Source organism: Tauraco erythrolophus, chromosome 2 (assembly GCF_009769465.1).
Source record: "Tauraco erythrolophus isolate bTauEry1 chromosome 2, bTauEry1.pri, whole genome shotgun sequence".
Taxonomy (NCBI): domain Eukaryota; kingdom Metazoa; phylum Chordata; class Aves; order Musophagiformes; family Musophagidae; genus Tauraco; species Tauraco erythrolophus.
Window position 1 is genome coordinate 131,461,044 of NC_141466.1, and position 15,407 is coordinate 131,476,450.

At 40.1% G+C, this 15,407-nt stretch overlaps 1 protein-coding gene across 2 annotated transcripts in view; it reads right to left on the bottom strand.

The window, feature by feature from the left end:
• The window catches only part of EML6 (EMAP like 6), a 113,886-nt gene extending 99,693 nt beyond the window's left edge, over window positions 1-14,193 (bottom strand). For both annotated transcript variants that reach the window (XM_086631152.1, XM_086631151.1), the window contains exon 1: window positions 13,997-14,193. In XM_086631152.1, coding sequence (XP_086487278.1) covers window positions 13,997-14,193 — 197 coding nt within the window. The remainder of the gene's footprint in view (window positions 1-13,996) is intronic.
• Between the last annotated feature and the right edge of the window lie 1,214 nt (window positions 14,194-15,407).

The following is a 15,407-nucleotide window of genomic DNA, read 5'->3' on the forward strand; positions in this document are numbered from 1 at the left end:
TGATTTTTTGGAAAGCTGAAGGGAGACTGGTTCCCAAATTTGTTGCTGTATGAACCCACATCTTACTGGGGGAGACATATTCCTCTCTATCTAGAGATGACTTACTATTACAGGGACTGGCTGTGAGCAGCTCAACCATCCATAAATCCAAAGTGCACAAGATGCTGTAACGTGGAAGAGCAGTGTGGGGCTTTTTTTAATATTGAACATTTATGTAAGATATTTAGCCAACAATACATTTGAAAACCCAATATATGTATTATATTTCATACATTTATGCATTATATCACTCTATATAATTATATAATAATGTATAGGTATACATTATTATACAATATATGTATTTGTGTGCGTATTTGTATATATGTGTATACATATAAATATGAAAAAACCAGAACACAATCCTGACCAAAGACTGAGGTGGATCACTACACAGAAACTGTCGCTCAACTGGTAGCAACCTGTGACAGCTGCAGAAAATGCTCAGTTTTGAGGGGGGTAGGCTGATTAAATAGTTATATCCGATGGGGAGGAAGAAGGCAGAAAAAAATTTGTGCAGTGCACTTAACTGTCATCACGTATAAAGTAATTCATACCAAACTAAACGACAAGGTAAAAGAACATTTACCTCTAGGCAGTAGGGAGTCCCATAGATTCAAAACGAAAAATAACAGATACCACAGGGAAAACACGAAATGCAATACACTGTGTACAGAGCACACTCAGAATAATTCCATCAAATAACTATTTGATACAGCAAGAAGCAGTGCATTCTAAAGAACTGTCTTATTTAACAACAGTGTACCCATATTTGATTTAATCTGTCCTCTGCTGAAAAACAAAACACCGTGGTTATTCCTGATTTAAATTATCTTATGATCCATCATCAGGTCTAATAATTAACTGAAATAGAATTGTAAAATTATACTCATGTAGGCACAAGTGCCAAAATGTTCCTTGCTTAGATAAATGGCAACTGGTCTCAGCTCTCTTGCAGAAAAATCATATTATATCTCACATGCCAACTCTCAGAGAAAAATACTATCAAATCAGATTTAAAATATTCTTAAGATAGGCATTGGCAAAACCAAACAGCTGTCTCTCACCTTCGATGTAGATCTACGATTTCCTCACATGACCACACTCCTGCATTCACCAGATTTTGGAAAGTGAATCTCTTTCTCACCCAAAGCCTACTACACTGATTTGTACAACTTGAAGTCTTTTTCACTTGTTTTGAGCTCAGTCTAACCAGTCCACTCCAAGAACAGCAGAGGTCCCACGCAGACAGTCAGTGCTATCATTGCTAGCAAACACATGAAGAGCAATTTAACACACAGTTAAAACAGGAGTCTTTAGGTACACCAAGACTGCCAGCATCTCTTGCAATTGTCATGTTCATCACTGACACAGTCTAATTTGAATGACATCTCATGCTGATGTTTTAAAAGAGAAAAGCTTCATCATCAATATCATACAATCACAGAATGGTTTGGGTTGGAAGGGACCTCAAAGATCATCTAGTTCCAACCCCCCTGCCACGGCCAGGGACACCCTCCACTACACCAGGTTGCCCAAAGCCCCATCCAACCTGGCCTGGAACACTTCCAGGGATGATGCAGCCATAATATCAAAATCATGCAATTCAGAGCTAGGTTCAACGTCCACTGAGTCACAGAAATTTGTATAAAAAGTTTCAGCAGAGTTACATTAGTAAATTGTAAAGATTTCAGAAAAGTGTAAAGATGTTTTGATTTCTCATGTTAGTATTTTACACTTAAAGATGTACATCTTAGTTATGCGCTATGATTAATCACAGCGTACAAATACATCCTGGAAATCCAAGTATTTTCTAGAAATTTTAGACGTTGAAGATTAATTTACTTCCAAACTTTTTAAATGATCCATCTGTGTTAACAGCAATTCATATGTTAGCACATAAGGTAGTGCTCACGGAGCCGCCACGACAGCTGAAAAGCAAATTGTGTCTGTGGTGAATCTACAGAAAGATAAGAGAGATAGCAAGGAACGAGGACGGGGTTTGGGAATTTAGCATGTTCTTTGAATCAGATAACTTCTCTCCTGTGCTGGCTACAAAGTGGATAGTTGGAAAAAGTGTATGCAGGGAAATCTTTCAGTACCTCTACTTGAGGTTATTTTAGGCAACCAGCTTAGAAGAGGTTTGAATTGCCATCCTACACCAGTTCTCCTTGGACAACGGAATTAACTTTGGCCCCTGACTTGGCTTTCTCAAGGATCACCTAAGCTATAACTGGAAGAAACGATGTAAATACTTGCCACACTGTTCAAAGCCCACAGGCTACGTGCGCAGTCTGACTTGATGTTAACTCATCTTGAGTTAAGCAATGTTGACGAGACTGCTTTATACTTCCTTAAAATTGAATTGTTATAAAATATAAAGATAGTGAGTTTCAAGTAAGAAGTACTGCCATGCAATTACATTAATGTCTTGCATATGCAGCAGTAGATAAAATTTTTCAGTGTTAAATTGCTGAGGAACCGGAGTGTCACTGGAAGTACTCACTAATCTTCACGTTCCGGTGAATGACTGATCATACATTTTGAAAAGATATTCCTAAACCGCTTCAGCTTATTTTTTCTTCAGTAGAACTGGCTGCACTAAGCACCACCATAATACAGACCCCGATCACTCAAAACACGTGTATCTTTTCACACAATATACACTTATTTAGTTATTAATTTTCCCTGTGTTTCACTGGATGTGCAGCCAGTCACAGACACAAATACGAAAGAGCAGGTGATGTGAAGTTATTACTCTACCAAAATCCATGAAATGCTGTATTCGAGAGAGATTACAGTTATCCAAAGAACGCCTTTTAAACTTTTTGTCTGAGACTAACACCGGGATTATATAAACAAACACGGAATTATGATTTTTTTGTGTTTTTATGTAAGCACTATGACTCATTCTCTTGACTGTTACTCTTCCTCTTTTTCTCTGAATTTCTTAGCAAACTATTCAAAGCAGAGGTTCTGAAGCTGGAGTTCTGCCTTCCATGAAATCTCAGCGAGCATGTCTCATCAGAGACCTTTTTGCTGTATTTTTGGTTCAGGACTGCAAAATTCCATGCAGTTATGTACCTGCCTGGCAGCATGTCGCTTCAGGCAGTTATAATCTGCTTTACTGCTCGTCATTTTCTAATACTCTGTTTTTTCTCTAGCTTGTGGTATCACGGATGTTCTAAGGTTTTTTGCCTTCTACATGACAGAACAGAGAAAGCAGGCTCCGTACCACAGCTGCCAGGTTCATCTGAAAAACAAAATCTATCCTCTTCACACTGTCTTGTTCATTTACTTCTGCCTCAGTAGGCAAAGCATTGTGCTCTCCCCTTACACAGGGAAAGTGGAGGTTGTTAATAGCTCATATGGTACTTGGAGGCTAAAACCAAACAGAATATTTGAGCATAAATCCAATTTAAGAGGAGGAGAGTGTGGTTTCAATAAAATGAGCTAATCACCCAACAGGTTTGGTTTAGCAGAGTTCCAGATTTAACCATCCGATGGCAGCCAGCCAGGGGTGTGAAATAGCGATGGACTTAATTGCGTGCAGCGCCATAAAGAAACAGGCCTCTGCTTTACTGATTTAAGAAACTAATTAGTTCCAGAGCTTTAAAAAATACAAGCTTTTAAAGAAGATTTCATGTGTCCTTACACACAGTTCAGCCATCTACTCACTCTTCTGTTCTCTTATAGGTTGCTTGAGCAAAATATACTCTGTCCATTAAAGAATTTTGAAAATGAACCTGTATCCATGCTAGATACCTATAACAAAGAGACGTATCATCCCTAATTCTTCAGTATAAACCTAAGCTGAAAAATACAATGGACAAGCTCTCCAAAAACCTATCCTATACCTGCCATTTACTCTTAATGCAAGACATAGATTTCCAGTACAATGCATGATATTATTATTTATAATTTCTTTTGGAAATTTATTAATCTATACCTCAATAAAAGTTGTTAAAATATACACTGACATAACCAGTTTGGTGTAAGAGTTGAAAACTGTATGTCTTTGCCCTGTGTGTTTTTGAAGATTTAATGTTCTAGAATTCTCCACATCTAGAGAGCAGACAATGAACCAACAGGTCATGTTCTGCTAAGAGCTTTAATTTATCAACTTCTGTATTTTTTTTGCTACATGAAAAGAGGAATTATTTTCCATAGATCCTACTATAATGATACCCTGGCTGCTTATAACAAGTCTTTATTGCCTCCTTCCTAGCTTTGTAATACAGTAGTCATGCCTTGGAGGTGAGTAGCCAAAATCAGTACGAGACCTCTGTCAGCATAGCTAGTAGTGCGCGCTCCACTCCCTCTGCAAACAAAATTAAAATAATGTGATATTCTTTCATATTGTATTTTATTTCTCTCTCCAAGAAATTAATCTCCTTACAAGGAGAAAACCAATAGAACTTACAATTCTGAAAGTTTGATAGAAGCCCAGAGAAAAGTAAATATGAAAACAAAACAAACGAAAAATGTAAACCACTCAAAACTCTTAAGTTCTCAGCTAAGTTCTATCTCAAAGGAAGAAATTACTTTAGATCTATTTTCTTCAGATAGTAATAATATATAAAATTGTTTTTTCGATAAAACTATTAGTGTTCTGCCAGGGAGAACATGAATTTATGAAAGGTAATTTTAAAAAGGGTAGAAGGATAATTTAAAAGGATAAAAGAATAATTTTTAAAAGGCAGTAATACAGACTAGGACATTAGTCATAAGAGAAATCATCAGAAGTGATTTTGTTAGCAGCTCATCTTCAGCTCAAATGTAATTAATGGCAGTAGCCCTGAACAAGAGCAGCTGAGTAGCTTGTGATCTATAAGCTATAGGAACATCAGAATAGTCCAAAACTGTATAGTAGTGATATAAATTTGTGATATAAAGCGATATAAGGGATGTAGGTGATATAAGGGAGGTAAATTTACTGCTCAATTAAATAGAATGCAACTGTGATAATTCAGTGCCTCTATACTCCTTCCAATAATTAAAATCTCCCTTTCAGTTGGCTGAGTAAAGTTCCAGACAGCCCACTACACGTTGCTCACAGTAAAAGATAAAAACCATCATGTTTTGATCCCCTTCTATCTTTAGATAGAATTTGAGGGAATTAATTAAATGCAAATTCCATTAAAATATCAGTGTCTGGAGTTCATTATATCAAACTCTAACACCTCAGGTGTTTTTAAAACAATATTTACTCTTTGTGCGTGTGTGTGTGCACACATATGCTTTATTATTGTCTTGTAATTTTGTCCTTCACTTTACAGGCATCTATGATGGAGGTCCCCAGACATTTTCTCATCTTAGTTCTATTTCTGAATTAACAATTTCACTCAACCAGAAATATTAGCATGGACAGTAATTAAAAAAAAAAAAAACAACACAATTAGCCAAACAAATTTAGGATTACTATCTTCAGTTTAGAAAGGTGTATGTAAGATCTACTGAAATCTACCTTAGCAAGGAATAAAGTGCCTTCACTGATCCACTGTATAAGTTTATACTGGAAGCTATGGAGGATAATTGCATGGATTAATCTAGTTATCTACATTCGATGGCCATAGTTATATAGTGTGGATTAAACTGTACTCCCTTTTTAATCTACTTCTCAAACTACGTATTATAGTAGAAATGTAAACGCTTTCACACTTTTAGCTGGATTCAAAGAAATGATTTACCACCACCAGTAATAAACGTATGCATCTCATGCACTAGTCCTCCTGACTAGTCTCAAGCTACAAAACAATATATTTTTGAATATACTGAATATATGAAAAGCAGCTAAACGAGCTTTTCCAGACCCCTATTGCCAGAAGTCCACTCTTTGACACACTCTGCAGCTACTGCCTTTCTCACAAACATCAGCTTTCACTGTCTCTGTCTTGACTGCACCAACCTCGTGCCAAGACAAAAAGTTAAGGTAACGTTTAGAAGAGCAAAATGGTAAATATCCAACCTATTTACTCAGATCTGTAGTACGACCTACAAGCAACTTGTTGTTAAGTTTCCAGTCCGAAATAAAGCATTTAGCACCTTACACAGCAGCTTCTCAGAACTCTTCTGAACTGTTAACAATGGACCAGCAAAAATTTTGTTATTGGGTAAATTAAATGAGTTTTGCTTGGAACAAAGCAACAGTTGTATAACATTCCTCAATTCAGAAAAAGTCATGGGATCGGTGTGCTGTTCAGAAGGTAACAAAATACAGGAGCTAATTATGGCTAACACATAAGCCTTGTTCCAGAATCACTTTGTTGTTCTTCACCTTAATCATCAAAAGTTTTTATGCATGCAGTAGGCTATCAGCACCTATTTATTGGCTATTAGCCCAATTTAACAATATCCAGAGGTAAAGTTTTACACATCAATGCATAGGAAATGGATATAAACTTCTTGATAGCCACTTCATTACTGGCCTACCCATGTAATAATCTTAACTATCTTCTTTCAGACTATTTTCTGTCACTATATGAAATGCCAAATTTTCATTTGACATTAATTTGAAATATTTAATTTCGTTTGAGATCGGTGATGTAATACAATACTGAAATCTATATGCAAAAGTCCCATATCCAAAAGAAGTCGGGAGTCCCCTCCAATTTTAATTAAATTCTGAATAGCATGACATGTGGTATGGAAAACAATACATTAAATGAAGCAGCATGGGAAATGTAACAGAAAGTGTCACGCATAAAAGAAAAAAAGCATAGTGACATTTCTTTAACACCGTTATTTACCAACATGAAACACTCAAAAATCTTATCAAGTCTCAAAGAGCGAAAAATTTTGCTTCCTGAGCCCATGTCTGATAATCTTAATCTTCTAAAAATATCCAAAGGCTCTGAGCAAGCTTTTGGAGACGCACGTTTTCCACCACGGTAAACGTCATGCCTATGTTAAACTTCAGGGCACAATCCACTCCTGGTTCTTCCAGGTGGCTCTATTCAAGCAGATGCATCTTTCTGTTCCCTGAAACAGCACTGTCTGAACAAGTTTTGGGGAAATCTGTTGTGAAAACATGCCACTTAAGGAATACGCGTACCTATTACTAGATAATAAAGTTCTCTGTTGTGCATATTTTTAAAATGTTTAATGAATTATTACTTGTTTACCCAATTAACGATAGTTATCTGCCAGACCTATGGTGTCACGTTGAACTGACGTGCATCTAAGAAGAGAAAGCAACATTCCTGTTTGTGATTTTGGTGGGCTACCTACCTGCTTGAAGAACCTTTTGTAAAATGCTTTTTGCTGCAACCACGTAGCTCAGGTGCAATTCTTTAAAATGTTGTTTCCTGGATTAAGACGCAAAATAGCCACTAAAGGCCGAAACTAGAGTGTGTCTGCAAGATTTGTCTGATATTAGTAATTCTGGGTTAGATTCTCATCTGTACTACATCATTACTTTCTTAAGTAATCGTTCATGGAAGTTTATCTCTTCTGTCCTACAAGATACAGTTTATAAACTACTGTAAAAATTAGAATTTGTGTACTTTTGCAGCAAGTTTTATAATACAAAATGGTAATACAAAACTTTCCTATAAGTTTCCTCTTCAACTTTCTAACTAAAAAGATAATTTAAAATTAAGGTTACTCACATCAAAACATTTTCTATGAGTTTTCATCCTGTTAAACAGAGATTATGCACCACTATTTGATGATTCCTTGTCATCTTAAATCAAATCGAAATAAAATAAGTAACAGAGTTGCAGAGTCAATGCAGAGCAAACGCTAGAAAAAATTGAAGAGCTGAGTTTAATTTCTTTAATTTAAGATGCTGTAAGCACCGGGGGGGGGGAAAGGTAAAATAATGTGACAGAGAAATCGCTAACTGCAAAATTCCAATACAAGACTAAAGCATACCAAACCCCCGATTTTTAACAAGCTGGATACTCAATTCTGTGTGATAATGAGTTGCTTCACACAAATCCAATAAAAAATGTAATACACTAGCTGATACCGTCTTTTTTTCAGCTGTGAGAAGATAAGAACATAACAATGATCCAAACACTTTCCACAGAGGAATACAAGTGGTTCCTGTTTTGTTGGACGTGTTTATTTCTTTTCCATTTTGAAAATGAGTTAAATCCATCTGATGTTTTAAATACTCAAAACTCCACTTGTGATTTTTAATAACAAACATCTTTTCCCTGGTCCAAATAAGCGATAAATCCTACTTATTCTTCCACTACCACATCTGACACGTCACTGGGAGCACACAGACTGCCCTGTTTAAATACCAGTTAACTGACAGTCCTTCTCACAGACATGCTGCTACAAACTCCGATGGAGTTTCTCTACATTTTTAACTGATGTATGGATTTTAAAAATCACGTTCAGTAAGATACTGTAACTATATATTCCAACACGTCTGATGCATTAATATGGATATTTAAGTGACAAATATTTATCGCAGCTCATGCCCCAGTAAAGACTTACAGTCTAAATGCAGCACAGCAATCAAGTAGAGCAAGAAGAGTGGCCACTCGAACTTCATGAAGTAAATGGCATTTTTCCCTGGGTTTTTTTTGAGATTGAAAGCAAAAGAAGCCATAAGCTGATTAGATGAGTTTTTATGGGGGATTAATTTCTTCAATGTGAAACTCCTCTAACAACTTACTATCTCAAAACGGTTCCCAAAGCATGTCAGTATAGATGTATCTCCAATTCTGCTTCTCCCTGCAGTTCCAAAGCCACGTCTTTCAAGTTTTAACAGCTTTGCATAGGAACTTGCATAGCTGTCACATAAGAAACAGTCTGGCATTTCTGTTGTTGGAAATCTGAGATGACTTCATCACTACTTTACTACCTCTTAGGCCACTACATTTCAGCAGTCCTGCACATGTGCCTCCTGTGACTACAAGGCTTAGCACAAGATACAGGCAGCATGGGCTTCCACACACTTATGATGAGTAACCACAGTAACTTGAACATCATTCTCTAGCAAAAACACTGTCATTTACCACTCAAATGGTGGCAACTAAACATAAAGTATCTTAGATCCTTTCAAATAAGCATCACCCTATGAACAGAAATACTATTACAATACATAATTTGAAATTAAAATACTAAAGTACAACTTGGATATTTTAACTCTGGCGGTTTGATTTGCACACCTCTGCCACCAATTTACTTATTCCAGAGTTACATTTACTACAGCCAACAACATATGACATATTGCTTCAAGCATCATATCTCTTTTTTCCCAACTGCAGAAGAAACCGCGCCGTCGTGTTCCAACACGCAGCCTGTCTCCTGCAAGGACCACTCCAAAGAACACACCCTGCCTCCAGTCGCTCTCGCAGCCCAGTAAATCTCCTCGCCACTGGCACAGCCGCGTTTTTAATCTCAATCTGTCAGCACCGTGGAACAGCCCCCCCTCCCCCCCCCCCCCCCCCCCCCCCCCCAGCATACTGACAGCAATATTCTGATAAATCCCGCGTTGCTATTACATTGTAAGCAGCCTTACATAAACAACACGACCGGCACCCACGGGAACGGGCTGCCTTTCCAGGTGCCATGCCTGGGCAGCCAACGCCGCAGACACCTGAGCACGGGAGCGGTCTCCTGTGGCACCCTGCCTCACACCGCTCGTGCTGGAAGGCAACTGGAATGCAAAATGTGCTTCTGGAAACAAGTAACACTACAACATAACAGATAACACAGGAAACTGCGGAATATAAAAAGTGCAAGTGAAGTCTTCCATGTGCTGTAAAAGGTGTTCTCTCAGGAAGTTTTGACACATTTGGGAAAAATTGTTCAATACTGCAGAAATTCTTGGAAATACAAGAACAGGGAGACATAACAACTTTATTACTACACCATTGGAAAAACTTCCCAAGGGTAGCAATCTCTGTTTACAAATGAATTCTGTAAAAATAAACAAAATTGACTGTATTTTAAACTATAGTGAGAAGTATCTCAACTGGGTTTTTGTTTGGTTTTTTTTTATTGCTGTTTTCTGTGGCAAGCTTTTTTGGCTTTCACACGCATAAATTGCAGAAAAATTAAAAGAACGAATGACCTCCATTGAACATTTCATCAAGAGAAAAAAAGAGTGATCTAATTGCTTGCTGTGACACAAGTAACGCACAAGAGAAAAGTAAGAAAACCTTCTGTTCCTTTGGAAGTGCTCAATTACTGTCAAAACTAATGATCCAGCCTTGCAAGTGGTTACACTAAACATAAATCCTGCACTTGTACGAGTTTCGTTGAAGGCACTGGCACCGCACGAACTGCAAGAGTCTCGTTAACACCTTAACTCACAGCCATCACAAGGAGCTGCTGCAAAAGCCCACTTTTAAATGACCCAACAAGAAGGAAAACAGCCTCCAGATGTTAACATCACAGCTTCCAGAACCTAACCCTGCCAAGCAAAATGACTGAATTCCATGAAAACAGGTTCCATCTGTTAACAACACGTCTGCACGACCCTTCTGACACCACAACGCTGCAGTGGCTCTATGCTTTGCCAGGGCTGTTGCACGTTGGCTGTGATGCTTCAGCGAGATTGCGTTTCGGGAACAACCAGATGTAGGGCTGCTGTGCAAAGCTCCTCATGGCCACTCTGTGGTCCGTAACTCAGACCTCAGGGTGAGCCATAGGGCTGACAGCTCCGAGGAAGGAGCAGTATTCTGGCCTTCATCACCCCTGAGCTGCTGGGCTGTACTCAACAATCAAAGCTTTCATTTTTTTCAAAAAAGCAGGAAGACGACTAGGGTATATGTAATGCTCTTGATTATAAAGTAAACTTCACAAATGACATGTCTTTTTAGCCTCCAAACAAAATCCATCAGCAGTCTTCAGAGACCAGAACCAATGCTATTCATTTCAACCATGTGTCGATCCTCTTTTACAGTGACAGTACTTGTTAATCAATAGTGTTAACTATTCCTCAACTACGTAACATGCAAGAAGAACTGCATCATACGACTGGAAGTAACAAAGGAATCACAGAGTTCTTTAGGAGAGCTCTGGAGGTCACCCAGTCCAACATCCACCCCCCTCCAAAGCAGGGCTCACTTCAAAGTTAAATCAGGTAGTTCAGGACCCCATGGCATCACAAAGGTAAAAGGAGGAAGAGGTTGAGAGTACAGCACCTTGTAGTGGCTTTGCACAGAAAACAAAACACTTCAGAGCTCACTTGTTCATACTCTGAACAGCTACCTTATCAGCTGAGTGCAGGATGTTAAGTTCCTTATACAAACAGAACTTATTTTTCAAATACGAGTCTGGGAAAAAATGGCATTTCTCCATTAATCCAATAGAGTCTGGTCTGCTGTAGCCCAAACTAAATTACGTCCAACTGCGTTATCTTGATACAAAGCAAGAGGCACGACTATTAAACATGTGAAAACACGTGAAACTTACACTTTTAGACATCTGACCTTTTCACCAAGGACAAACACCCGCCTTCATGATTTTAATAAGCACATCAAGGTAACACACAGGTTCTCAACCCTCTGAATCATGGGTTCCTCAATTTTTTCCTACAAAATAGTAGAAGGAGCTAAAGCAACCCTCGGAAGCAGATGATCTTCCCACTTCAAGGTCTTCCAGTCTTAATGATTTCACACTATTTTCCAAAATCTGCAAGTTTTATTTTTTTAAATTGTGTTTCACATCTCGTTAGAAATCACAACCTGTTGGACTGCAAAAAGTATGCACTGCTGTTTAGAAGCTGGTCTCAGGCAAACAAATGCCAAAGAAAAAACCAAAAAAATGGATAAATACATTCATCCTATTCAGCCCAATCGGATGATAGCTGTGAAGCCTAAAACGTGAGAGTTGAAACTCCTGCATTTTTTAGGCATATCAGTGATAACCACACAAGGAACCATTTTCTTAAAAGTACTTACAAGGATGCAATAGTGACTGCAAAGCACATCAACGGCAAAGGGGGCAACCATTAACAGGTGCAAACTATAGAATATTCTAGCAGCATTTTGGACATTCTCTACTTCCTTAAACCTCACCTGACAGCAACTTTTCTTGGCTGCTAAAAGCTGAAATTAACTGTTATTTGGGTCCTGCTCATGCCTTCTGGACCCAAAGGTTTCATCTTTTGTTGAAACGACAGTTGTCCTGCAGAATTCTGATCTTGTTGCAGATCAGAAACAAAATTCATCTTTCCAAAGCATTAGTTGGATGTACAGCAAGTCCCTCAAAACACCTGATAATTTGAACAGGTGGCTGCCAGTTCTTTTTAAAGAGCAGAACAGGAACAGGTAGTGTTGCAGTACAAATACCAGACACTCATCCTCTTTCTTTCTGTTCCCACTGTTTGTTCTAAACGTGGCACTGAAAAACAGTCTCTTCATAGATGTCTTAAAATGAAGAGTACAGAAGCTGTACAGTACAATTGGTTTTGGGAGGGAAGTGTTGTCAAGTATAATAGATATTAAAAAAAAGAAGAAAGAAAAAAAGACCCAAAACAGCACTGTCCAACCGAAAAACAGTGGATATATGTAGATACGTAGTTGTGTCTTGACAAATTATATTACTTCTAATATTTAATGAGAATTCAAACATAAGCTCAGAAATATACAACTCTCTCCATGGATTACGCTTCATATTCCATAAAGTACCAAAATTTATGCCCACACAACAAGGAAAACTTAATTTCATGATACTGCAGATGCATCTAAAATACTTATTCTTTTCTGAAGGATCCGAGCAGCCAAGAGTCTGTTTAAACAGCCTTTTGGAACTGATAATACCTTTGAAACCAGAATAATCTTTGATACACGTCCACTGTGTTTCATGAAATGCTACTGCTTTAATGCATTATAAAGGGGAGGAGAAGAGTGCTACCAGGATACACGGCAGCCAAAAGCTCTCACCGGGAAAAGTGGATGGTTTCCTGTAAACAAGGCTCCAGAGTGATTATAATCATAAAATTACATGATTTTGCTACTGAGTGTCAAAACTCTGGCTTCAGCATATGTTTCCACAGCACCATGAGTCACCTGGGACTATTCTGCTTTCACATCATCCAGAAAATGCTTCATTCATGCTGAATTAGGTGAATAGGGAGGGCAGCAGTTAGCTGTGCTCAGAGGAGTGCCATTAACGTGCAACACCCTTTATAAAGATATTCTAGGTTCAGATTTCTGTCCTAAAGTAGTAGAGACAACATTCATTTTCTTTTCCAGTGACGTAAATTTCTGTATTTTGGACAGATTTTTTTAAAAGGCTACCTGGAACTCTGTAACCACATTTTTACTGTGTTATTTTGTGAGGTGGAATAAAATTAGTATTTCTGTAGGACAACACCACCAATTAAACCCACTTCTTAGGCAGAATTTCAAAGAAAGAGACAAAGAACTGCTCAGATCAGGAGCAAGACCTGTGCTTCTGTAGCCATCTTGCACCAGCACGTTTGGGATTTTTTTTTTTTTTTTGGCTGGAGTACAAACAGCTAAACTTGATTATGAGTGAAATTTTCAGGATGATATATATATATATAAGAAAAAAGATTGGTTTGACCTATGTGCTAGATTTATGGCCTCTCGTGCTAGGATTTGCTGAGTGTAAAGAGTGAGCTATACCTGCCTTCTATAAGGTATCAGAATCGGTGAGCTAGGGTCCTAGTCTGGAAGGATCAAGGTGCTGGATCCACAATTTTGCAGCACTGTTGCACTAAGATCTTCTCAGTGCCTTTCTGTATTGAAGCAAAGTGCTTTGCTTCTGGTGCAGTGCAACAGAAAAACTTACCTCCTCTCTTATTATTGCAACGTTTCGACGCTTTGCTACAAAAATCACAGTCAACAGGATCTAGAAACCCAGCTTTCACCCAGACTGCTGGTAACAAATCCGAGCTGCTTTAAAACGGCAGGTGCAAGCTGAGCTGCGAGAAGCAAGGAGGGGGGTACTCTGCCAGCCCTACATTCTCCTCCCTTCCCTTTAAACCCCACCCCAGCAGCAGCGAAGTCAGCCCCCTTACCTGATAATATCATCGTTGTGCCCGAGGAAGAATTTCTGGCTGTGCTCTCTGGTGTTGTAGACCACGCCGACTCCAGCCACGAAGTAAACCACCTCCTTGCCCGCCGTGTAGTACAGGTTGTTGCGGCACTGGTGGCCCCGGTACCCGTACACCCACTCCAGCCGGAGCCGGCAGCTGGGAGCCGTCCGATCCGCCATGATAACCAATCCCCTCTCCCCACAAGCAGACACCAACGAGCGCTGCCCCTCCTTCCCGCAACTCCTTCCCCCGTCAGGCTTTTCCCCTTTAAAACGTTAGCGGTCCCTGCCCAGCTGCCGGAGCTTCAGGTGGCACCTTCCAGCGGCGATCCTAAAGGGAAAAGGCATCCGCGGATCACGTCTGCCGCCGCCGCCGCGCCGCCACCATCATCTGCGGCCGCCGCTTCCCCGCCGCTGCGCGACCCCGGCAACTTCTTGGGGAGAAGGGAGACGGCCAAAACACACCTACAGAAGCAGCAGCCAGGGCTGCTTCTTCCCGAAGGCAAAGTAACTCCTGTGCGTCACCGCCACCTGCCAAAGGCTCCCTCCCGCTGCATCTCCCGGGTTGCACCTTCCCGGCTTCCTGCAAAAAGCTTCCCGGGTGCTCCTCTTCACGAGATATCTGTCTTTGGGTCAGCACTGGAAGAGAGAAAGCGCAGAAACCGTGGTTTGCAATTGCGGAACGCGTGTGTGTTTAAATGCAAAGGGGCTGCTCGGGGGGGGGGGGGGGGGGGGGGGCAGCGCTGATCCAAGCTGTGGCAGGTCTGAGCCGTCTTAGAGTCTTCCAAGACTTTTCAGCAGGATCCAACGCCCCGAGTCTTCGTGTGAGATATTATTGACAGAGAGGATACGTGTACAACATCTAGCATAAATACGGGAATATTACCCCTTCTGTCCTTATCCCCCAGCAACCCAAAACTTCCTCCTGTTGGAGGCTACAGCAACTATGTAATTAAAACGATTTTATTTTCTCATTTTTCAGTCGGGCACCACTCCAATTTGCCATGAAAGGAGGGGGCGGCGGGAAGGTCGTGGTTTTGCTTTCTTTGCCGTCATGCTTTGCGATGACATTCCCAAGGAACACATTTCCTTGCTTTTTCTCAGGCAGGACCAGTGCTGTCACTCCCAGCCGAGCGCGGCGGCTGCATGTTGTTGGCGATAAGACGCCCGCCACTTCGCAGCGTCTCTCGACGGGAGACCAAACCCGCCAGAGAGGCGGCAACAGCCGCAGGGAAGACCAGAGGGAACGGAAAACCAGAGGGGCGAAGCCAAAGGCTCGTTCCTAGAGCACAGCGCCAGGTGGAAGGGAAGAATAAGGGAAGAATTACCCGCTACGCGGTTAACCCTTTCACCTCTCCCCACATTCGCTCTGCCGGCGCCGAGGAGCAGCAGAC